Here is a 26194-nt window from a genome sequence, read left to right as displayed (position 1 = left end):
CAGGATTAGTGGCCAATTACAAATTCAAACCAGCTCCGAACCCCATTAGGAAGGAAGCAGCAGTTATTTTCTCTGTCTTCTGCCGCTTTTCTTTTTCTGTTCTCATGGCAGCTCTTGGTTCTTGCAAGGTCTTTCCTCCCTTCTTTTCAGGACAGAACCATGTGTTCTTGAAAGCTGCAGAACAGAGAGGAGTCCATGCAGGATCCTTATCTCTCTCTTCAGGGCAAAGCACTGTGCATGGATGCACATTTACTAGACTGTTCTGCTAACATTTCATCCCTGACCTGGAGGGACAGAGAGCGAGGAGGTCAAGGAAAACACAGCATCCTGTATTCATACTACTAATTAGCTATTCCTAAAGTGTTTCTATACAAGGTACTATATAGTTCAAAACAATAAACAAAAGCTTATGCAAAGAAAGGAAAAAAAATGCAGAGATTTTCAGTTTGGGTTACTTGCTCTACTGCATACCCCTGCTTATCATCTCTACCAACTCCACCATCTTCCTCTGGAGTGCACCATTTCTGCATGTTTTTCCCTACCCGTTTTCCAGACATCAGGCACTTAATGATGAAAGACAGCATTGAGATTTAGACATTCTAGCATCTTAGATCAAGAATGCTGAGCAATTCAGACTGCTTGCTGTTGAGATCTGCCAGATCCTTGCTCCTAAGACCATCAATGGAGAACAAGAGATGCTGTATTTCTCCATCTCCTGGCACCATTAACTTGGGAATGAATGGGTTGGCGGGGGGGTGTCACTGGACGTAAGCAACATTTGTGTAAAGGATTTACAACAAGGTCAAAAATCAGGTCACAGGGGCTCAGGCTTTCAAACTTAGTTTGGAATCTGCTGGCGAACTGAGCATTTTGCCAGCAGTGTGCCTGGTTTCTGACATGTCAAGATGGCATCCAGCAGCTCTGGCTTTCAAAACAAAGACAAAGCTTTTAAAAGGGACTGAGACTTTCCCAAGATGCTGACTTGGAAACTCATTGTTGCAGGTTGAGATGTCAGACTGAAGGCAATTGATACTGCTCTTGTAAAGACACAGAGGAAACGGATGGAGACTGCTTAGCAGGATGTTGTGCAGCAGATAAGGATTGGAAATGGGAAGGAACAAGGCACATTTATTGTGTAATAATATGTACGGGGGAAAAACACATCCTCTTGCTGTAGGCAACTGCAATCAAATTAGTGTATGTTGCCAATTAGTCTGCTGCAATTTTAATTGTATCCTGTCCCAGAAGTGAATAAACACTTAGGTATTTCCGTATGCTACTAGGCCAGCAGTGCATGTGTCTAACTCATCCAAGCCACACAAGAGGCACGTGCACATGGGCAGGTGGGAGCAAAGACTGACCCAGACAATTCCTGCTTAACTGATCCAGACCTTTTCACATAGCACCATTGCTGAATTATATATACCTTTTCAACACGCCAGGTTACCTTCCCACCTCTCTCCTGGTTGATATTTAACTCTGTGCTCAGCTGGTGGACAGTGACAGCCTTCTGATATGGTACCATGCTTGCCTAGGTGTAAATAACTGCAGGCATCTTCAGATGGTAAAGGCAATTGTGTATGTTCACCTTCTATTCACTGCAGCCAAGCCTAAGACTAGCTCTATCAGAGATCAGCTGTGCACATGTAACAGCCAGTGCGCACTCAAGCCACCCACCCCAGGCTGACAGCAAGCCGTGAACTATCACAGTTAAGAACAGATATAAATGTTGAAACTGCTGGGGGGGAAGAATGCCTTTATTAAAGACATAAATACAGTATCATTCTCTGTGGCTGAACATGGGGAGACACTGCTGGATAGGGTTGGATGTGATACTGTCTCTGAAGAGCTACGGAAGAAACCTCCTTGCGCAGCATATTTCAAATGAAGCTGAGAAAAAAAGCTGGCAGGAAGATACTGTACGAAAGTGTCTTAGCCAGTTCCCTGGAGATTTCTGCCTCTTCCAGTGCTAATTTCTATGATGCTACAATTCTGGATAGTGGCAGAAGTAATTGTTGTGAGAATTAGTTTGCAACATAAGGCAAAAAAAATTGCTAAGTGTTTATTCTCAGTTAATTTCTTTTCAGCAGAGTTGATGCTTTTTAAAAAGGTCCCAAGGAATCGTAAGGGGGTGTTCAGCCTGCTATCTCAAAGGAAACAAAGCCTGTGTGTTGACATCCTCTGTCTGTGGGTTCATATGTACGTACACGCATCTGCCTGCCTTCATCCCTTCCCCAATACCTGTTGAATGTCTAAGCCAATTTCCATCAAAACTGACAGTGGATAAAAAGTCTCAGAGGTACCAAATTGCTACAAGTTTCAAGGACATAGCAGGCCAGGAAGAGGTAAGAGGTCCAAGCTAAACTTTTCACTGAGAAAAAGCCTGACATTGGCTCAAGCATGTTACTGAACACTAGAGAATCCACACAAGACGGCAGGTTCTGTTGCTCACAGAGCCATTTTTTCCTCTTCTCGGTGCCTAAAAGAAGGTAATTCTCTGTACCACAGAAATTAACAGCAATGGGAAAGAAATGCCAGTTAACCTGAAAATACCTTTAAAGGATATTCATCAACCGAACAAAGCTCCTGTTGATTAGCGTTTTTCTTTTTCCCGATGTTATTACCAAAAACTAAGAAAAAGTACAAATATTTGTGCCTAATTCTGATCCAGTTAATGGGTTATAAAGTCTTAAAGTTCCTGGGCATTTCTTCCCTGACGTATACTATGAATCCCAATAAACATAACTGATTTTTTGTGAAATAAACACAAACAAGTGAGTGGGCAGGAGAAAGGCAAAGACCATGACTCACAGCCTGGCCAGGGTTTGCAAAGGCCAGCAACACAGGCAGGGCCCATCCTGGAGATGGCAACTTCATTTCCCTGTGGCGCTGGATATAGGGACACTTTTGCAGGAAATTTTTTATTTTGTGCTTTTTTTTCAACATTCTAAATTGCAAGTGTTTAAAGGAAAAAATAATGAAAATACATTTTTGGGCACATTAAAAGGTGACCCATTTTCAGGCTTTGCCTCTTTTCTAAACCTTCTCTTCCCTCTGCCATCCTTCTTTTTTGGAATGGGAAAGGAAAAGAAAAATGGAGAGGAAGGGGCAACCCAAGATGCAGAAAACACCTTGCACAAAAGCCATTTTGGTTATCAAAATCCACGCCAAAATACTAAGGGGGAAAAAAACCCACAACTTCAGTAGAATAGCTCATTCTACTTTATCAAAAATCTTTGCTTTCCAACTGAAAATTCATGAGTAGAATATTTTGGGAGAGTGGAGGGGAAAGGGGTGTTTGTTTTTGTTTGCATCTTTTGGGGGGGAAAAAAAATCAGGGAAATGACATTTTCTAGCCGGCCCTGCTTTGCACAGATCCGTGAAGCTCAAGCACGGAGTTCTTGGTTCTGTTCCCAGACCGATCACTGATGTATCAAGTGACTTTCAGCTCTCTCCCTGCTTTTGGTTTAAAATGAGTTTAGCGTCTACTATATTGCAAAGTCCAGTTAATTAATGTTTGTCCAGTGCTTGGCTAACCTCCTTTGAGACTCATGTAGATGGGGAACTACTGCATATGATTGCTTTGTTTTTTCAGGAAACATGAATCAGCCCTGTTTCTGACCAACTTAGAAAAAGCAATGCACATGCTCAAAGCAACCATCAGCTGAGCCTGCTGATCCCACTCGAATTTTTGTTTCCCTCCACGGAAGGGAGTATTTAGAAGATCCATACTGTTACTCAGAGTTTTTCTCCTAGCAAAAGTATCTTAAAAATGATCTGTTCAGGCAACGTTTTGCACCAGAATAAGGATTTTCAGTTCACTGTGTGTTTAATTCCCCTCATTTGTATGACAATTTCTGATTGCAAATATGACATGCCTGAAATGCTAAGGCTCAGTGATTCAGCTATTAACAGAGTCCAAGGCAGAATACAGTGCCTCTGCAAAGCTTCAGAATGAAAGCATCATTTAATAAATGAATGCAGCAGTAGAGGAATAAAAATAAAACTTAAATTGTCCAAAGAGGGGATGCCAGCATGAAACTTGGCACAGACAGAATGTATAGGATATGCTGATGAGCCCCATATGCCTATGGGCATTGTGCATTGTATTAATTAAGGAACGATGAGTCTCCACATTCCCTGTTGCAGAATATTGCAAAGAATCACCCTGGGATAACATCTAACATTTTGGAAATTAATTTGCAGTTCAATTTATGCATTTTGGAGAAAGGCAATGTGAAAAGCTAGATTTCTGTCACAAACCTTTTCTGACAGTTGTTTCTTTGCATTTCAGATGCTAACCTGAAGAGAACAAATGGCTTATTTTGTTCTTTGACTTGTAAGTCAAAGCCAGAAAAAGGCAGAGAGAGAGAGAGAGAGAAGGGAAAGAAAGGGGAAAGGAGGAGAAGAGAAGGAAGGAGAATAAACTACTCTGCTCTGGACCAGCAAATATAAATGCATCAGCGTGTCTCCTTGCCCCAAAAAATCACCCTCAGCCACTGAGAGCGAGACACTCATTTGTCCCAAAATCCAAAAGAGGAAAAGACAAAGAAGCAGGAAACAAAAAGGATTCTGGCAGCAGACAGACACAAAGACAGACTCTGTCTGTAGAAATGACAAGTCTGCATGGCTGCGATGGGTAAAAGCGATCGTGACAGGAGCTCTGCACACTGCCACGTCACATGACAAGATGGGTTTGCACTCAAAACAGGAGAAGTATCCTCAAATAACATGGAGAGGAGATGGATTAAACGGCCACAGCCACCTGCAGGTTTCTCCATCAGTGGAGAAACGACACTGCAGTAGGAGAGACCAAAGACACAACAGAGCTTCTGTGGGTTCCTTTACTTGGAGCTAGACGGATGCTCCAGCAATAAGGAGATAAGGGTGCCCAGGGGTCTGAGTGCTAGACCTGCTCCCAGCTTCTCACAGCAGCAGAGTCCCAAAGTGTCCCGTCCCCAAAGCATCACCCTGTTGAAGCAAGAAAGCTCACGGCAGAATGCTGCAACAGGAACTTGTGCTACCAACAAGCCAAAAAGTAAAGATGTATGGCCAAGCTGTAGGTGAATCAAGAGCTTCTCTTTCTTGGGTTCTTAATTTGTTGTTACAGATGAGCAATAAAAGGAAAGAAAAGTACAAGGCCAAATGAAAAGCAATTCTCTGCTGCTTTCTAGCCTCAAGGAAAATTTCAAAGTGTCAATGCACTGTTCAAATCTAATGATTTGTAGAAAGAAAAAAAGAATTCTGGAGAAACTACAGCAGATCCAGAAATGGCTTTAGGGAGTCACTATTACAGATTGGCCCTAAAATCAATATTATAATGGAACATGTCTCCTTCCCTCAAAGATTTTCAGTCAAAACCTGAAAGCCAAAAATACTGTGAGCATAAACTAAAAATCTTCCTGTACCCTTCAGCCAAATATCTGGCAGGGGTCTGGGGTTTGTTTTCCCTTATTTTTTCCAATAAAAAGCAATTTTTTTTCCTGTGGGAGAAAACCAAGATCTACTGCAATCAGTTCTGAAGTCTGTGCTGGTGTTATTTATTATTTCCTCAGTCCTTGCTGACAGTCATAGGTCAGTATCTTTCTCTCTCAGACTCAGCCGCGCAACTTCTGATACTTCTCTAAACATGGAAATATGTCTACATCCCACTTTTATTGTCTTCTACCCAACAGAGGACAATTACCTGTGAGATAATTACAGAGCTATGATAACCACTGCTATCTCCTATTCCAATTAGCTTGCTACAAATATGCACGTACAACAACCTCACTCGTTGGCTTCTCGTCCTTGTTCTGTATATGATCAGCAAGAGACAAGTTAGTGAATCAACATTATGTAAAAGAACCTGTAGTGCAGCTAATAATACTCCTTCCCTCTCTTACGTTCTCATGTAGCTTCATGCTCACTATGCTTAACAATAGCAGAATTAAACTCATCTCATTCTACAGAGGAGGCTCAGGGGGAACGCCAGCGGAGGAAAGGATGGGAGTTTCAATTTCTTCTCTTGCTGAGAATGAATTCTGCCTCATATAACTGCTGATGAATCGTCGTTTTAAGAGAGTTTGTTAATTTCCACCAGGCAGAAGGCATAAAGAGGGACCTCCTTATCTTTAATGGATGTTATTGAGCGACACAAATGGCTCACGTTTAAATGAATGCGGAAACGTCTTGTCTGTTTTGCCATGATAAGAGGCTGTTCTTTCTGCACAGCATGGGTTCAGCTCCTTCTGTTAAATAAAACAACTGTTTTTGTTCCGCTTAATGGCAGGCAAACTTCTAGGGGTTCAGAGGCAAAGTCAGTTCGGAGAAATGAACTGCACACTGCTGCACACTGGAATTTATCTGCTTCCTTCCTAATTCTTCTTGAGAAAATCTACCTGAAAAGCTTTGAGGTGTGACTGAAATTCTAGTTTCAAGCAAAAATGGCCCAATAGTGTTGATATACTTACTGGGGATAGATTGTCTATTAGGTTGCATCTTTCTCCAATGCAAGAACGCTTCCAGGCTCAACTTCTGAAATCCAAGTGGGGCTCTGGGATGCGGTCTGGGGCAGAGGGAAGGCAGGGGTCCAGGAAAGCTGCTCTACCCTCTGAGGTTAGCAGATGCTTTGCCTCTGAATGAAATGACCGGAAAACATCTCCACAATCACAGTATGTGAAAAGATCATTCCTAAACTTCTCAAAACAGTGGTGATTTTCAAAAGGACTCCCAAATGTTTCTCTGACAGTCATCTGAAAGCAAGAAGAGTTGTCTCCCACATGAAAATCAGCCCATTTCATCAGAAACAGAGATCAGTGGGGTACAGAAGCAAAAGCCAAAAACAGAGCTAAATCACATACTAAAAGGTAGGAGAATACATCTCACTAGGCAGAGACCACAAAATTTGATACTACTGTCAGCCCAGCAGCCTAGCTTTTGGTTTGCTTTGCCAAGCTATGACAGTATGGGATATTCCCATATGCCTCAGGGAGATGCATTATTCAATATATTAATTAGAGGGCTGGCTTTCATCACTTCTTCCTACACAGTATCACGAGGGATTACTCTGGGACTGTAACTGACAGGCTAGAATTAATTTGTGCTTGAGTTCGTGTGCGTTGGGGGGGGGTGGCAGCGTGAAGTCAGCCCAAGCAGCCTGCAGGTCTGGCCAGCAATACCGCATTTAGGCTTCCAACGCCGGCCTGGGAAGCACGGCTGTGAAGCTCTCAAGGCATCTTCTGTGGTGCCCTCTTGCACTAGAAGGAAATGGAGCCTTGCACCACACGCTAACCCACGGCACTGGGAGCAAGTCCAGGGATCAACCTTAACTAGGAGAAATGTTCAACATATTCTTTCTGAGTCCTACCTCGCATGGCGGGTCTACCTGGTCTCCTCCAGTCTCAGACATCCAGTCCCAAAACAGTGGGGAGATTACAAAGTGATCCAAGATTAGCAATTGGGGGAAAAAAGAGAAGAGACTGGCTCTCCGGACATAAAGACAATTGACAGATAAGAGACTGAAGTGTAAGGCTTTTCGATGGCTGCAAGCCCTAACTGCAGTACTGTGCTGTGACATTTAGTGGGAGGCAGCAAATTTAAAACCAATGTACAGAAATATTTCAGCCCTTACTTTTCCAGTCTCTGAAGAAAGCAATGCTAGCCACAGTACATTAAAGTCGGAAATATGGCTAACATCACAAATTGCACTAAAATCACAACAAAGCACAAATTCTAAAAGCCAGATAGTATTTAAGGACATCTAGAGTCACCTTAGTGGAGAGGGGGTCACCCCCTCCCTCCCAAGACATGCCATCTTTCAAAAGAAAAGGAGTTTAGAAAGGAAAGTTCCTCAAGGGCAAACCTACTCTAAAATTGCCCTCAGAGAGGGTAATACACCTCTCTTTGAAAGAAGCAGTTCTGGCTGCTATCGCATGGCTGATGGTGATGGTGGATGGATTCCGAGTCTGCTATCACATGGCTCCTTTCTTTTAGTTCATTTATTATGTAGTTGATCAGTTTTAAAGGAGAGCCTAATATATTTTAATTATTTCCCCTATGCTCACACACATTTCTTGTAGTCCACTGGCTATTTTTTTGGTAAAACAGCTTTGAGCCCAGGGAGCCTGACAGTATGGCATCCACACAACTTTCCAAAAGAAGTCAAGCATTTATTTTCCCAGGAAAGCAGGCTGCAAGGAGAAGACCATCACACAACAACATAGTCAGGCAAGGAATATCCTTTACAACTTCTTTCAATGCATCAGCTACTATTTAGGTCTTAAAGAGATGGTACAAGAGACTAATTCATCAATTTTCCTTTATAAATTGAAATAATAAGTCAGCAGAGAGGGTAAATATATACCAGAAACCCCCAAATACTCTTGCTTTTAGTCCTATGTAAAGTAGAAACTATTCTATAATATTTCTCCAGTAGTGTAACTTGGGTTTTTTGGCTTTCCTCTACAAAGGTGCTTTCCTAGATAAGAAATTTGTGTCAATTTCTCATAAATTAGTTTTAAAAAAAGAAAAAGTGGAAAATGTACGGTGAACATGAAACTAACCACAACCACCAACAAAATATATGAGTTCTAAGGGGGAGGTATAAAACAGCCCTGCAGGATTTTGCGGTGACAGATACTGAAGGATTTTTCTTTTCCTAGAATCATTTAGGATTTTATACTCTCTTAGATATCCATGAAATCCATCACAAGGTCCATGCAATAACCCTGAGCAATCTATACTGGAAGAGCAGTAAGAAGAGATTAAGTATAGGAAAAAATATGTTCATGGACAAAAGCAGAATATAAAACTTAAAAATGTTTCTCAAAACTTGCAGGTCACTGTTGTAGGCTACTTGATCATAGGCAAGTAAGAATACTCTGTGAATGTACTGAACATTTAATTTAGAGATCAGGGACCCATATCTGCTTTGCATCACAAAAGGCAGAGATGTGAATTAGAGTCAGGACCCCTCTATGTCAGCTTTATGTGGACACTTTGTTTCAGAATGGAGTCGTTTCATACAGACTCCTTTAATTTAAAAAGCTCATATATTGCAGAATGAAATCGTATTTCAAATTGAGAAGTCACTCTAAAAACCATCATAAAAGTTTCAACCATTTTGAGATTTTCCTTTGTTCAATTGTTTGAGAGAAATATTTTGATAATATTGACATGAATTCATAAAATATTTTTATTGACCTGCAGCTTTTTCAACAAAAATAAACACTGTTTCAGCCAGTAAAAAGTATCCAACTCTATATCCAGGTTCTATTTCTATCTCTGCCACTGAGTTACCATGTAATCACAAGCTAGTCAGCTAGGACCTAATACTTGGAAACAGTAAATATCTGTAATACCAACCGCACTGACTGTAGGCACGCAAACTGAAAAGTAAATCCCTAATCTCACAGTTGCCCCATTTGCTCATCTTTTAAATGAAAAGGAAAATAAAATTGCTTTTACTATTGGCATGGTGCTGTGATTCTTAATTAACTAATGTGTCCTTACAAGGAAATCTTTCAATATATGCCAAGACCTCTTAAAAAGGTCTCCTCTCTCTTGAACCCTAATTGCCAAACCTGAGGCCAAAATCACTGACAGAGTTTGAAAACTTTGGTCTCAGCCTAAATATTTCAGTCCATGGTCATGGTGGTTTGAGTAACACACTCCAGATTTATGTTAGCATTACCCACTGGCAGAAGCCTTTCCCAAGTGTTCTCACCCACAGGACACGTGAGCCAAGTCCCTTAACATAGGCAAAAGTGTCATTAGCCCACAGGAGTCTGTGGTAGCACCTCCTGATAAATCCCTACTCAGTTCTCCATGTACTGTCTAAACGAGTAGACACTGGATACATGCCTTGACGGTGCCAAGGTGGTGTTATCCCTGGTTGCCAAGCTGGAATTATTCCTTTTATCCACAGCTCCAAGTATGGTATTGTTTTAATTCTGAAAAACTTGAACGCAGGATTACTTAATAGTCAATTTGACATTTACAAAACCATGTTTTCTTAACACTAAAATTGGCTGTAAAAACTCAAGCGATGTTTCCCCAGCACTATGCAATGACACCATCTGGTAGTTAATGATTACTGGGATTTACAGAAGAGAGAGGCACATATTTGAATAACCATTTCACTGCTGGCAAACAAGTCAAGTAAAACTAACCTGAGCTGTATCCAAAGGTCACTTCTGGAACTGCTGCTGAGACAGTCCACGGGGACCTGCATTGGCACTGGGATTAGGAAATATCAGTGCTGCCACAGAGATGAGGAAATAAAAACTTAGACGCAAACTTCTGCCTGCCTGCAGATCTAATCCAGATCATGACCTCTAGAAACACTGAGGTAACCCCTCATCTGTCCCTACAATATTCTCACATATCCAAACCAGCCTCTGCTACAGTCTTCATCAAATTCAACCAGAAAAGACACAGAAAAACACTGGCTACCTTCAACACTGTTTGTATCCAAACCAATGACAAGAAGGGCTGAATGTCTCAAACAGCTGTGACAGGTAACCCTGAACTCCGAAGCATGGCCTGTGTGGAAGCTCTTCCCTTCTCCCATTTTAATCCCTGGAGTTCAAAATGATTGAGGCTGGCACACACGGATACCAAAACAACTAGATATCTGCTTGGTTGTCACAGAAAGAGAGAAAATAAAACTCTGGGGAGATTCAGTGAAGGAACCAGCAGTGCATTTAAGAACTTCTTGTTACACAAGATTTTTCTTGTTCCCTGATACAAACAGTGCTTCTTAAAGCCAGGTTAGGGTATGTCCTATTTTCCTCCTCCCACTGTCTCTCCCCTCCTGCCTTCCTGGTGTTTTCCATCCAACTCTTACATAATCAGTTTATGTTTCAGTGTCTTTTACAGATCAGGCTCCTATTGGGCACTGACCTCCTCAGTGCTCCAAATCTCCCTGTACCCTTCAGAAACGCTCCGCAGATTTCTCCATCCCTCCCACACAGATGGGTTTTCCTCACTGTTCGTGCTCCCAGGCTTTAACAGGATCACCCAAATTCCCAGATAGCATGTTTTTTAAAACCAGATTGGAGGGAAAAGGGCACATGTCTAGATGTATCAGGCAAAAGAAAGGGCAAATGGTCCCATACCAACTGACTCATATTCCCCAGTGTCGACAGGAGGCAAGAAAGATGAGTGGGTCCTCCAGCACGGAGCACGCTGGGCAGGCGCTGAGGAGGGGGGTGTCCCAAGGAGTACAGCTCTGTCCTCCACACCGGCTGCTCAGGGCTGTGTGTGCTCAGCAAATACAGGCAGACCCTCCAGAGACAGATGGACAGGGGATGATGCTCACAGCCATTTAGCTGATTAGTCAGAAAACACAGGTCACCTTGTGGAACTCCCCATTTTAAAGAATTAAGCAGCAAGGCAATGAAAGGACTTTATATGCCATTAAAGCATCTTTTAACTCCCTAGTGCCCTTGAGTATTTTTAATCCACACATGGATATGCAATGACGTAGCCCCCGATACCACAGTATTTGAGCACTTCATTCAGTCCCCCCAACAAAAGAAAGAAATGCTCTCCCATCCCTGTCTTATGTAGAGGGGAGCAAGGCAACGGCAACTTAAGGGAGCTACCCAAGATGGCACGAGAAAGCTGTGGTCCAGCAAAGCACTGAACGAGGCAGAAAGAATGTGCTATTAACCAAACTGTCCTCCCCACCTGCTTGGTCCTACCACAGGGAAGGGCAAAGGCAGCAAAGCAACTTAAGGACAATTCAAGTCCTTTGAGTTCTTTTCTGAAAGGAGACAGGATTAGTCAGCACAGGACAAACCATGTGCTTCACAAACGAGGAAACTTCCCCAGCATTTCTACAGTACAAAATATGGACCATATTTTTTATACCCCTCCACATGTCAGTACAGGTGTCTAAGTTACAGTGCAAGAAAATGAACAGGGCCCAGGGGGAGTTGCAAAAATGTGTTTTTTAAAAGAAAAGAACATTGAGTAGGTCTTTAACTGAAAACAGCATGGGTGCAAAGTTTATTTGAGTCATTTCATACAGATTGGTGAGTGATCTGGGAATTTCTGTTTCACATTAGCTTAAGCTCCTATTTCCAGCCTTAGAGGATCCAAAGTTATCAAAATCTCTGAGGTCAAGGCACGCGGGAACCAAATTTGGATGCCTGTACTCACAGCAAGTAACACATTCTGTTCAAGCTCTGCCATTGCCATCAGTGGGAGTAGCTAACGAATGAATCACTACTACAGAAGTAGAGATCTCAAATCCTAGTTTTTATAACTACAAGTGTCTCAGACATGAATCTCAGCTCATGCACAAGCTATGAGCTGGCTGTGGGAACTTGTGAGAGATGTTCCACAAACTGTGTTACATGTAACATCCATATGGGATGAGAACGCAGTAAGTACAACCCATTGACTAGCACCAAAATGTGGGACCAAGGAAAAGAATTGCAGAGCCAGGGTACAAAGTCACTCACTGGGACTGCAGCTTGGGGCTTCATTTCTGACCAGTAAGAAAGCACTGCAGAGCAGCCTTCCAGAGCACCTATAGCAAAATGCACAGGATGACCTGTGTAGCTGTGAGCACCTGAGAGGTCTTGCTCATTCTGCTGAGTGAAAATTCACATCCCAATCTCGCCAGCTCTGAGGCAATCGTAATTTCCTCCTGGCCTTAAAATCTCTGTATCTGACTTCTCCCAGCCTTTGGGAAGGTATAATTATTTGGAAAGGTCTCAGAGAGAAAAATAAGACTGTTCCCTGTCAGGCTGACTGATCCCATGAACCAGCTGAAGATTACAGTCTTCACAAACCCATCCCCAGCAGCCTGAGAGATGAAAGCCATGTTTTGAAGGTAAAAACATTAGATGAAGGCTGCCCCAGATAATGCCAGCTGCATTCAAATCAGATGAAGACTGTCCCATTTGATGGCAGAGGCTCAGCTGAGCCCTACTAATAAACAGTGCAGAGAAGCACAAATGAGCAGCTCACCTCTGATTTTGGCATCACCCTATTGTTATTATTTCACCAGAAGTTTTAATCAAGAGGTAATGTAGTATTGATAATGCTGGATTTTAGAGGCTGATGGACTCCACAGTGTAGTGGCTCACGTCCCTCTGAAACTTAGAACTATATCCACTTTCTCCCTATTCTATAGCCTAATAAAAATAATCATCAAACTCCCAGGGCTAAACTGTTCTCCTTGCACTTCTTTTTCTGCACGTATCTTGCAGGCCAGAGCTTGTAAGACATCACAGTTTGCAGCTTTAGAAAGAAAGAAAGGAAAAAAGAAAGAAATCAGACAGCTAAGGGGAGTTGTTATGTTCCAAAATTTCAACATCTCTGACCCCTGCACTGCAAATTGGTTCAAATCTCTCTCACTCTGGTAACAACCTAATTCACTCTCTTGGAAAGTTTATTGTCAGCAGGATTCTGCTGCTTCTGAGTGGAATAAAGATTTCTAGGTCTATGTCACACGAGCTGTAACTGCAGAAGTCTTTTGCATTTTCTAAGAGAAAGGGCTACTTGAAAGAGAGTCTTTATACAATGCAGTGTTAGAAAGGAGCATTCAGACTATGCAGCCAAGGGACTGTATGAAAAATCAGGTAGATTGTGGACAACTATCTCCAGGTTTGGGTGTCAAATGGTCTGAGATAAACAGGTAACTTCCATCAATCACTATTACATGAAATTAGAAAAAAAAAATATAAAACAGCAGCTCCTTTAGAAAGAGAGTCAGTTTTGTTCCCAAGTCAGCTTTAAGCATTCTTCTCCAAGAAAATCGCCCTTCTAAGCAAACTCAGCCACGCTCTTTGAAAGGCTGGGTACAGCTATCTCACAGGACCAGCTATTCTATGCAGACACAGAAGGATGCACTGAGAGAGCATCTACACTCATCTTTGTCATGAGCGTTCTTACCGCTTATCTGTCCTGGCTTGCGTTATGGGATATTGAAGAAATTCCCATACACATAAACAAGCCCATTTAACACAATTGCTGTGGCACTAGAAAAAGACAAAGGCAGTTACTTAGAGAAAGGGAGAGATATCAAATAAGCCACTTTTATAAACCAATTCTTGGATAATGACTGGATGGCAAAGAGGGTCCTCCCTTTTCATTTCACCCAGAGAACCCAAGGAAGGGTGTTTTGTCAAGGAAATTGTGAAGCTGATTAGATTGATTAAAAAACTGTTTCCCTTTCCCCTCCTTTTCATTGAACATGATATTTTACTGTAATGCATGTGTAAAAAAAGATGGATATGGCTGACAGCACTCAGCATGAATGGTGAAAGGATTTTGGATAGTTGGGTCAACCAACCACCTATCACCAGAACCTGAAAAATACAACCACCCTTCCTTCACTGTGGAAATATGAAACAGTGACATGGTCAGAAAAGGATCTAAACCTCTGATACATTTTGCAGGTCTATGTGACTTAGGAACCCAACAGTTTCCTTCCAAAAGATCTAGATGCTCAAACCTTTTTTCACTGTCCAAAATGCACAGACACACTGAGGGAAATCTCCAGACTTGGTGCCAGAAAGTCATGCTATCAATGTGGGAGTCTAAAGCTGATTAGAGAGATTTACAAAAGGAGTTAGACTATCTAAAAATCCTGTGACGTGTCTATCTCCATTGAAAAGTGTGGAATTATCACTGCATATCCAATCTGTAGGTATTTGGGGCCTGGATTCAGGGATTTTTTAATGACACACAGGAATTTCCATTGGAAATTGACTCTAAAGTACAAATGACATGCTTTGCAAATAGGACTCAAATCTTAAATCATCCAAGTCCTTTTTATCTTTGACCCTTCAAAATAAGAGACTCTAGTTCCTTAACATTACCATCATTTCTGATCTTAAGGGCTAGACATTTCTTAAATTATACACAGATGCTATAAAACAGCACTCCTACACACTCACACACCCCCATCATCTGGCATGTAGTACAATGTTGAGACCTTGATTCAAGCCCCAACTCCTAGATTCAACTACAGAAGAACAGTGCTGGTTTTTTTTTTCTTTCTTTCTCTTTAGAATCAATTCTTGGCCTTCACATGGTGGAGAGAAGTCTGGAAAAGCAGCATCTGAAATGGATAAGCCTGGAGAGAGAACACCATTTGTTTAATCTCCTGCTTTTAAGACAGTCTCCCAATTTTGGAGTCTGACACTTGGGAAGAGGAAAGGAGGACAGTCACAAAGCAAATTTTTAGCAAACAGTATGTGCATCCTGTGATCTTAACAGAAAGAAACTGGCTCCTCAGAGGGTGATTCAAAGCTGGAGTCTGAGTCATCCTTTCTCCCAAGGGTGGCATACAGGGACTATTTGGAGCAGCTGGCTCTGCATTAAGACTCTGTGGTAGGCTAAACTAACACTCTAAAGGATTGAAAAATAGGAAGTCTAATGATTGTAGCTTTGCCACTGAAGCACTGGGGCAGTTTTTCAGTGTTATTCTAAGTAGCTCTATAACAAATGGTGAAGTAGGATTTCCGTAATTATCAAAAGATCTGCAGTTACCTACACAAGACACCACTGATATCAGACAAGAAAGACGCGCAAACGTGGAGACATTCAGCTATCAGACTGCAAGATACGTACTATGAACTGAGCACATGACACTGATCCGGACCAAAACCAAGGGCATATTTAGTGCCCAGGTAAAACAATTCATCCCTTGAAGGTTAGATGCCCTTCTCCCCTCACTGAACTGCCCAAAGCAAGCAGAGCCAGAAGGCATGACTCACCAGTAAAACCTGTTTGGAGTGACGCGCTCGTGCATGAGCTGCCATTTTCTTCCAAAGTCCATGGAGCTGTACAGCTGAAAGACAGAAAGAGAGGGAGAATAAATTTTGAGGAAGAAGAAAAAGGACTGCTGCTCCATCAAGGATTAAAATCAGCTCAAGGAGCAGGAATGGACTGTCCTGCACAGTTATCCATCAACCTCGCTGCTGGGGAAGGCTAATAAGGCAATCTCCTCCTCTCACATTTAACCCAGACTGAACTACTGAGGCTCAAAAGCAGGTTGGTGTTTCCAAAAACTTTTCACATATTTCTGTGCTTCCTGATTTCAGCTGTCAACACATTCACTTCTGCTGCCATATGACAAAGCTGGCGGCTCCCCTGGCTTTTTCAGCCCCACAGGAAGCTAGTGATTGATGGCATAGAAATTCCTAACATCAAATGGGATGAAAGGCAAATCAGATTAGTTAGCCCGACTATGGGCTTCCTTGTGATTCTTTTTAGGGTGAAGATAACATCTCTCTTCCGTGTGGGAAAGAAAAGGAAACTGTTCCTAATTTACAACTCCTATGTTCAGAACAAGGTCTAAATTTTGAGATAAGTTGGAAATCAATCTACTCAGTAGTTAAATGTTCAAGATAGTGAAGTGACTCTTCTTAAAAGGCAAATTTTCAATCTAATGCTCATTTTGTGTCTTCCTGGCTAACAAATGGCACAGTTGTAATGTAACCAAACTTCCATGCAACTCTAGACTGAGTCTCACACATAGGCTTTTTATATATACTCTGCTTAATACCACAAACAACACCATTCTCCATATAGTTAGTTTATCACTCACAATGCACTCACTCATAATCAAATCATATGCAAGTGCCTTTCCTCCAAGTTTGAGCAATTTTGTTTTTTCAGAAATAAAATTCACTTTGAGAAATAGCCTCTCTGCTTTACAACTAGATCACAAAGAAATAAATAAAGGCAGTGTTTTGAACAGGATTTCAAATAAATTTCATCTAAAATAAATTCCAGCTTAATAAAATGAGGGTTGATTGCATGCTAAAAAGGTAGACAACAGAGCCAAGAAACTTTTATGTTTGTAATATCCAAACTGTAAGTCCTTAATGGGAAAACAACAGTATGTAAGTAAAGGCTGTGCATTTGATTTTGAGTATCTGGATTTATGAATTGGAGACAGGTCCATGTTCAGATTAGAAGGGTTCACAATCTAGTGATATGTACTGTGGAACAGCTGTGATGGATGGCTACGTGTGGCTGGAAAGACAAGCTGTATGTGCTTGCACTGAATATTAGTTTCTTTAATGGGTAATATCTGCGACCGCAGAGATCCAGCAGGCAGACCACAGCTGGCCCATAGAACAATTCTATCAACAGCGATGGGGCAGGGCTGTTTGAGCAGTGTCTGAAGCAGCTGATTAATTCTTACTGTGTTTGCACTCACCTCTGCAATCAAACCACTGCGCTGTATACCTAGCAAAAGGAAAGTCAAAAGCTACAGTTCAGACCCTATCAAATTTCTGATGCAATTGGGCTGTGTAAAGGCAAAAGAATTAGCCCATCGTATTTCTGCCAATGTGAAGTCCTATTTCTACCACTGACAAGTTGAGCTGCCAGCAAATAAAGCACATCAGGGCAAAACAGATGGAAGCAGGTGTCTTCCAAACTTCATGTCAAGATGGGCTCCCACTTACGCAGGCTTCACTTCAGCCAACACCAGTAGGCTTGTGGTAGGAATTATTAGGTAAGACTTTCTGCCCTGTGTCTTCAGGAGAGCAGACATGATCTGAGTAGTCCTATCTAGCCTTATTTCTTTGACTCTGTCACTAGATAAGATACAGCACCAAATAACTATACATTATCTGGACCTCCTCTGCTTTTTCTGGTCACTTATCACAGTGATAAGTCTACAAAAGCCAGTAGAGAAATCTCTGCCCCAAAAGGAATTCTCAGTAGATAAAAAATAAAGCATCACACTTCTTTTTTAATTAAAGGAGCTAGGAAAAGAAAACTCTTTATACAAATTCCAGGACAGGCTTATGAAGCCAGCATCAATATTAAAAAAACTACCTTCTGAGAGAACATCCTGATTAAGGAAAATTTTAAAAACCAATAATTGAAAATCCACGGTCCAGAAGGCAAAACTCTGCAGTACTACAGCTCTGCCTTAACATTAGCACGGTGCCTGGCAGCAACATTCCTCGGGCCGCCTGACGTGGGTTTACACACGCAGGGACCTCTGCACACGGACTGAGTCCTGTCAGATGACTTGGCAACCCCTTCCCTTTCCTGACGGCGTGTACGGCTTGCAGACCCAGCCACGGTGCTCTGCAACTCACTGGCTCCAGGCAGCGTAGCCTCAGTTAACTCCCGTTCACAAGCAAGTGGGTCTGGCATCCTTACTGTATTTTGGAACAGATTAACCATTCTCCCCATGAGAGCAAAAAGATTAGCAAAATACAGCCATTTCCTTAGATTCTCTGTTATCTTTTGCCCCTAGCATTTCTTTTTCTTTTGCAGCTCCACGACAGCGGTAGCTGCAGACAGCTCAGTGGCAAGAAGCACAATCTCTTTCCAGCTACTCATCCCTCCCACAGTGTCTCATTCAAGGAACATCCTTCTCTCTATCAAGTTAAGAACCAGAGCCCAGCTGCCAAGTACTGCTTTTTCTTTTTTTTCTTCTTTCTATTAGATTGCAAGCTGACGGATGATAGAAGAATTAAATTGAACTTGCAGCCTTTTGGTGAATTCAGATAAAGAGATAAGGAGGATATTATTCATTTGAAGAACTTTTATTTATTTATTCACCTATTTATTCTAGGCATCTACTTTGAATTTTAAACAGAAGCAAAATGATTGAGTCTTGAAGCTGTATGACAGACCAAGCTGCTGACAGCCATCTCTGGCCTTGTTCACTTGTATACTATTATTTACAGATGCAAATGTAAAGCTTAACGTTGAATTACTAAATAAAGCACACAATAAAGACTTTTTGTAGGCATAAAATTGATCATATATATACCTTCTGTTTACCTCCCTTCTCCCACTAAAAGATGCTTTTTAGAGGAGACAACAAATTTAGCGGCAAGTACAGCAGATTTCAGTAGAGATTAATTTGCCCTGAGGTTGAATACCATCTGATGGAAGGAAATGAGGTTTGTTCAGTGCCAAGATTTTCCTTTTTCAGAGCTCTGCCCTGGCTCTTTAGAGACAAATAATCTTTGGCATTTCTACCTCCCAGAGCACTTCACATCGGCTCACGTGATGGATGGATTTCAGTGTACCATGAGGGTGCACCATTAGGGTATGCCCTTTTTGCAAATCCCGTGTGTCAGCTGAGCTGTTCTGATTAATGGAAAATTAACTCCATTATGGGTCATAATACTCGTCTGGGTTGGTCCTCAGTGAAAGTTCATTCTCATGACTTGAAACAGCTGAAGAGAGGCGCACAGAGGACTTGACTAGGCAACAGTTCAGGAGCAGGACCCAAAACAGAAGGACAAAGTCCTGGCTCTGAGGCAAGGGTGACAAAATTCAGTTTTTAACATGCAAATAAACTCTGCATCCTACAGCTACCACGTAGGCACCTCAGTAAACACAGCCACTGCACTCAGCCGGTCCCAGCAGCTGCTGGCTACCTCTGCACCTCTCCCAACAGCCACGTTCCAGCAGTGTCCTGAAGGATGTGGTGCTTTTGAGAACAGGCACCTGATGTTCAAATTCCCTTTTGAGCCCACCTGAATGATGCTTATAAATCCCATCTACCCTTGCAGCAGGCAACAGGGGGATTTTATTAGGAATGACCCTAGAGTTCCTGCTTGCCCGCAATCAGGCATATGACACTGCCCCAGGACAGATGCCATTCAGGAAGGTGATGGGGCCAGCACTGTATGTCAAAAACATATACATTTTAAAGCGCTTCAGGCATGATGGAGGACCTGAGGTATTACCCTGAAAGTAGCAGCCTGGTCAGCCTAACACAGGATGCAAGAGCACCTCTGCTTTCACGCCTGGCCTTGAAGTCACCCCAGCTCAGCAGTGCCGTCACAGCCTTGAGAACCACGAGATCTAACGGGTGCTGAGCACTGTGGGAAATCTAGCTACATTCAGATGTCTAGCTAGAGCTGAAGTTTAAAAAAAAAAAAGGCCATAAATCAAGACTGCTGCATATGTTCCTCCAAACAGCAGCACGCTGCTCCGCATAACACCAGACATCACATCCACTGACAGAGTCCTGCATTTAACCACGAACCCGCAATCTGTGTGAGGAGAGACTTTGGCAGCCCAAATAACATACAGCTTGACTTTGCCATAGGCCAGAACCTTAGCTCACGCTTGCCTTGCTCAGCACTATTCTGAATCACAAGGGCATTCATAGGCGGAATATTCCTTCTTCAAACTCTAAAAGCACTTGAAACATTTTATCTAATATTAGTAACATTTGTGAATGATAAACAGCAAGACCCTTAAGGAGGGGGCTTTATCCCTGATGTCACTCACATCGGACACCAGGAGCAGAGGCAACACACAAGAAACACTGTCGCAATTACAGGGCTGGAAGGCAAGGCGTTACGCGCACCCAAGCAATGCCGCGTAGGAAGAACGCCTCCGTGCTGTTGCAGTTCTCCAGGACAAACTCACAGGCAATACACCCTGCTTGCTTGGATGATCTTGTTTGGGGCTGGGATCATCTGTTTTGGGTGTTCTGTCTATTTTCCCAGAGGGATCTGGCAAAAAAACATAAAAAGCTGATTTTGCTCAAGAAGTCCAGCTTCTCAGAACTGGATCATCAGGAGATGCCGGCCTGTTTAAATTCCACTTATCGATATAGGGGAGAAGACTGAACAACAAGGGAAAAACCTGGACCCAACAGGAAGAGATTCAACACCCTAGTGTTACTCACCCACCTCTGAGCTGGTCACCAGGGCTCGTTTACAGGCCGGAGGGAAACAGGCACTTCTAAAGAACAATTCCCACACTAAGGTATATTTCTGAAATTGCTTATTGTTCGCGCCCTAGAAGGCTCCATTTCTCTCCACAGATACTAAAAGAAGTTCAGAGTGGCTAGTTCAGAGGGAGATGCCTTCCATGGGGGGCAGGCAGGCAATTTAGGCGAGATGAATTTCATGTTAGGTTTCCTGTTCCCATGCTGACCTGCCCATTCTCCATGGGGGAAGCAGGCAGAAGACTGAAGGTTCAGCCAGAGCTGAAGAAGAGCCAAGCATCCCATAGCCTGGGTACACTTTATCACAGCAAGCGGCACACTGAAAGCGTTATGCATAGATAGACAAACAACAGACAACAGATTGAAGAAATTCAGAGAGCTGTGGTATTTGTAGACCTTCTTGCTCAAACATAGAAGAATAATTAGAGCATGATGAGCATACGTAGAAAACCCTATTTCCAGATAAAATCAAAGGTTCTTTGTTTCTATAAAATCAGTGCTACTAGCCTGGCCTGGGCAAACATCTGGAGAGAATCTCAGCAGTTTTCTGACCGCCTGCCAACCCTGGAGCGCAATTGGATCTTGCAAATAATGGTGTTAGATAAAGTGAACAAGAACAGCTGGACTATATGCATTTAAAGGAACAATTCATTTATTACACACAAAATTAGACTTCCCACCAGACAATACAACCAGCTGATGATGGAAAGATGCATTCATATTAATCCAGCAGGGTGAGAGCTGGCACAGTGGTAATTACTGGGCAGCAGCTGACACATGGTAACATGATGGAAGAGGAGGGGCAGACAAGCCAGGCCTGCCGTGACCTCCAAAGGGCATGATCCCGAGCAGTTGCTTGGATTGCTTACATGAAAAGATGGCTCTGATCCCAGAATAACACAAAAGCAAACTAACACCTCCTCAGCCAGAGCTGGTGGGAAAAATCTACAAGATGGGGGGGGGGGGAGAGGGGGTTCTGCCAAAAATTCAAACTGGGACAGAAGAAAAATAAAATTAGGTCAACATTTTCTGTAGGAAATCAGACCGCATGCAAAGAATCTGCAAAGAGTAATTCAGAAAAGCAAGTCTTCTGCAGGCTCTTAAATTCTCTTTCCAGAGGGAAAAAGACCACATTGTTAGAAAAATTTCAGAAGCTCAGAAACTGAGAAAAATTTGTATACCACTCAGAAAACCGTCTTCTCTCTCTACTTCTGTGTTAAGGATGAAATTACAAAAGGGGAATAAGAGGACATCACTAATACTTCAGAAGGTTCATTCCTGGAAGGAAAATGAACTTTCTGGAGGATCAAACTTAAACACTTTTCAGCCTTGAGAATAGAGAACAAAGACGACATGTCTGATAACTACCAGAGATGACCCACCATGTGGAGGAAGAGAGATGTACACAGGAAATTCAAACTGCAATGAAAATGATTCAGGAGATGACAACACCAAGCTTTTTCTAAGGGCAGACTGAGCAGCTAGATACTGCAGGAGAATTATTTTGCAATATCTTGAAACTACATTCTGCATTGAATAGATGGATGATCCCCACTTCGTCTATTACAAAGACAGATCCTATTTTCCACAATTAAAATTAGACATAGGAAGGGTTTAATAAGATTGCCCCTATTTAGAAAAATTACTAAAGCAAATAAATAAATAAATAAATAAATAAAACAAAGGAGTCTGTATTGTAGGAGATAACTATGCTTCAGCAAGCGAAAGGATACGAGAAATAATTGCATTTCTCCCTGTTATCTCTTACTTCTTTTATTTGACTCTAAAATGACCCTTTCTCATATTCTGCAACTGTGAGATGCCCCTAACAATCAGATTTATCTAGTCACCATGTTCCCCACTTGTTGAAATAACTGCAGAAATTTCAAAGCAGTCTTTCTTTTTTTCTGTTTCAGGATTTCATCATTTGAACTACTAAAGGTCCTTCCTTTAGCTCCAGCTGGATCTCTGTGACAGTAGCTCCCTCTATTACTCCTCATTCATGCCAAAAAAACCCAACCCAAAACAAAACAAAAAACCCCACATTCCCAAATCCTCAAGGAATTCAAGATGGGATAATAAATTCCTCAACAACAAAGACTGGCCCAGAGATTTCCAACCAGGACTGACAACACATGATCCGCTTCCCCATATTCATTTTTCCATTTGAAATGTTGTAAAACTGATTTTCCTCCCTCTCACGGCCCCACATGCTAAAACCACTTACAGAGACCCCACGCAACAATTCTGCAGCCAGCAGCTGCAGTGCCTTTAGGAGCAGACCAGGCTGGGAAATCTCACAGGAGCAGAGCATCAAAAGAAAAAAGACAGAAGTAAGAAGAACTGGATGAGAAGAAAGACTGGATAGATGCGGTATAGCCATAAAGACAGCAGCTGGTACTACAGAAACATGTCCTACTTCCAAATCATAGTTTGCATCTTATCCTCCTGCCATGCGCCTCTTTCTGAAAGCAGCTGGATCCCTCTCCCGTTCCCAGCACCAGTATAGCACTTAAGCTGCAGGGCCTACACAGCTCCGTTTCTCAGGTCCTCCTGTGAGGCAGGACATGTTGCTTGCAGCGCAACAGGGACAGGTCTTACGTCTAATTTATGTCTCAGCTGGATGACTAGAGTCGGCTCAGGAGCAACACCTTCTGTAAAAGGGGCTCTCTTTCACACAGTACGATGGACTGCATTCAAGGATGACAACCAACTCACAAGTGACGATACCATCTGCACTTGCTCCTTCCAGTTCCTCCCAGGAAAATATCTCTCCTTGCCACCCTGCTTTGCTGAGGCTCTAGAGGAGCCAAAATCTGAAGGTGTGAATGCTTCTGGACCATTAGAGAAGGAAAAGGAGAGCTCCTTGCTGTCTTCTCTTGCCACAGGCTGCTGGAAATCACAATTCAGGTCCTTGTTCCTGTGCTCAAGAACCTAAAAATAAATCCCACTTCCCGAGCCAAAAGATTCTTGTAGCAGCTGGTGGAGCTGAGCTTAGGAGAAAGAAGTCTACCAGCAGCCTATTTATGGGCTTTGTTTACACAGAGTTGTAAAAACCAGTAACTATAATGAAAACAAATGGACCGGTTTATGTCTCTGTCTTGATTTCTTTTCCAGGTGATTAAAGGCTGCATCGAGAGCACTCATTAGAGCCCAAGACTCCTCTCTAACATGGTACAGCCAGATTGTCTTAGATACTGAGAGAGAACGTGTCCACTGCCTGGTGCATGTCAGAGACCCACTAGAGCTGCTCGCTCCCCACAGATGCTGCACAGTGGAAATGGCGCAGGGAATATACACCCTTTTGATGAGAAACCAGTCCAGGCAAATTAAAAACTGCATGCATTTCCCTCATCTGTTTTATACAGAAAGACTGTATCAGAAGATAGGAGGTTCTCTTCATGCTTTAAAAGCTGTTATTGGAATATTTCACATGCTGGCTGGCAAAAGGGGGGCTTAGGATGAAGGAAACGGTCTCCAGTCATTCTTATAGGAAACTGGTCGGGATCTTCTGTGCAAAACCACAGAAAATGAGAACGTTTGGTTCAAAATTGTAACCATACAGTTCAGCCCACACCTGGCTTATAAAGAAACCAGGCAGGGCAAGGCAATGCACTGATGTCATGTTCAAGGTTTTACTGTTAAAAAAGTGCTTTCGCCTGATGGTGCCACTCGAAGCACTGGAGTTTGTTCAAACCTAATGCTCAAAGCAAGACTTGCCTCTCTCTGTTTCTCCACTTCATGTCCAAGAAAAAGAGGAAATTGGATTAAGTTGGTGAAAAAAATAATAATGCCCACTCAAAATCCGTTGCACTTCAATTTTTCTTAAGCTTAATTGGTACTGAGCATACTCAGCCAAAGACTGCCATTTCTGCTGAGAGCACAGCCTCTCTTTTGCTTTTCACCGAAAGACTTGTTTGTAATGGAACAAGAGCTGCAGATACAGCTGCAACAGGAGCAGTGACATAAGTGAGTTATCACTAAAGGAGTTAAGAAATGTTTCACACCTAGGTGAAAAACAGTCTCTCTCTTTCCCCCTTTCTCCCAACCCAAAAATTTTGGAGTCATTCAGAACTGGGATGAAAAGTTACTTTCAAATTTTTTTTTCTTAAACTGAAAGTCTGGGGAAAAGAACATTTTTATTTTGGTCAGTCAAAACACATCATCTCAATCATGTCTAAATAGACTAATTTTAATAATTTGCAAAAGGTACTATAAATAGAAATGCCATTTTAAGGGAAAGCTAAGCTTTTGATAGCTTGTTTGTTCCCTTCTTCATGCCATTTTAACCACTTCAGAAAGAGCTCTGGAGTCTGGAGGAAGACTAAAGTTGAGCAATTTGTTGACACCGACCTGATCCCTTTCTGATGAAAGTCTGGGCTTCAGTAAGACTTGTTAACAAAAGACATTAAAGAAAAAAAAATAATAATAATAATAAAAATCCCCTATTTCCAGAGCCTGAAAGTGGAGACACAAGTAAGAGATGGGGTGCGAAGCACGCAGTGCCTGGGAGCTGAGCTTCCTGCAGCAGCAGCGCAGAGCAGAGTGCGATTCGGGATCTGGAACGGGAAAGGGAGGGACAACACCGGCAAGTGAAGAGATCAGAATGGGGGGGAGCTGGCAGAGCACTAACTCCTGCTACCAGGATCTACAAGGTGCACCGGAGAAGATTTTTACTATTTTTTCTTCCACTGACGGGCCAGAAAGCCTGAGTCAACAGGCTCAGCCAGAGGCAGAGGAGGTTTGCAGGCTGCTCCTGTCTTCCCCAGCTGCTGCTTCGCTCTCTCTTTCCCTAGGATCAGCTCTTTAACAGTGGCAAAAGACTGAATCAGCTCTGACAGTTGCTGACTTTTTTCCCCCTCTGAGACAGGCCAGTCCCTATCCCCAGCTTCTCCTCAGCTTAAAATCATCAGGCAGTTTCTGGCCCAAGGTCTGTGCTAAGCAGTTCCTCCGGTCGCATGGATACACCCGGCGGGGCCATGCGGCACGACCGCGCGCCAGGCAGCTCCGTGCCCTCTCACCTCAGCAGGAGCATCTTGTTTGCTCCTGGGGACCCCACACTGCACACTTGCAAAAGCCCCTCTTCTCCCCCCACGTTTATACTCCAAAAATTTAACCATAAAAGAAGAAAAAAAAACGGAAAGCACACGTCTAACAGGAAGATTTTTCATTCAAATGTGCTTTATTGTGTGACGCATGCCTTTAATTAAAGTGCAAGTGTCTGGGTATACTCGTCGCTGGGTATATTCATCACTAATACAGAACGATCCTTCATGTTTATTGAGCGTGAGACTACAACGGGCCGAGCAGGACAGTCTCCGGCATTAGCCAGAGTGGGACACAAAGCTACAATCACTTACTGGCTCTTCCCCTCCTTCTTGATAACCCCTGCAGGACTATCGGTAGGGGTAACGTCCATATTATGCAGAACAGGGTTTAATGGAAGGGATTTTTTTCAGACTTGTGAAAGAATTAGATTTCACACCACCAAAATACCCTTCAAATTCATGCAAGATTTTGCTG

General features: G+C 42.6%; 1 protein-coding gene across 1 annotated transcript in view; it reads right to left on the bottom strand.

Moving 5' to 3' along the window:
- The window catches only part of SORCS3 (sortilin related VPS10 domain containing receptor 3), a 315056-nt gene that overhangs the window by 99911 nt on the left and 188951 nt on the right, over positions 1 to 26194 (bottom strand). Inside the window, exon 5 of the mRNA XM_067300219.1 lies at positions 15720 to 15793. Within this exon, the coding sequence (XP_067156320.1) occupies positions 15720 to 15793 (74 nt within the window). The remainder of the gene's footprint in view (positions 1 to 15719; positions 15794 to 26194) is intronic.

This window comes from Apteryx mantelli, chromosome 7, assembly GCF_036417845.1.
Source record: "Apteryx mantelli isolate bAptMan1 chromosome 7, bAptMan1.hap1, whole genome shotgun sequence".
Lineage (NCBI taxonomy): Eukaryota > Metazoa > Chordata > Aves > Apterygiformes > Apterygidae > Apteryx > Apteryx mantelli.
Note: the sequence above shows the minus strand (reverse complement) of the source record. Positions and strands in the feature narration are given on the sequence as shown.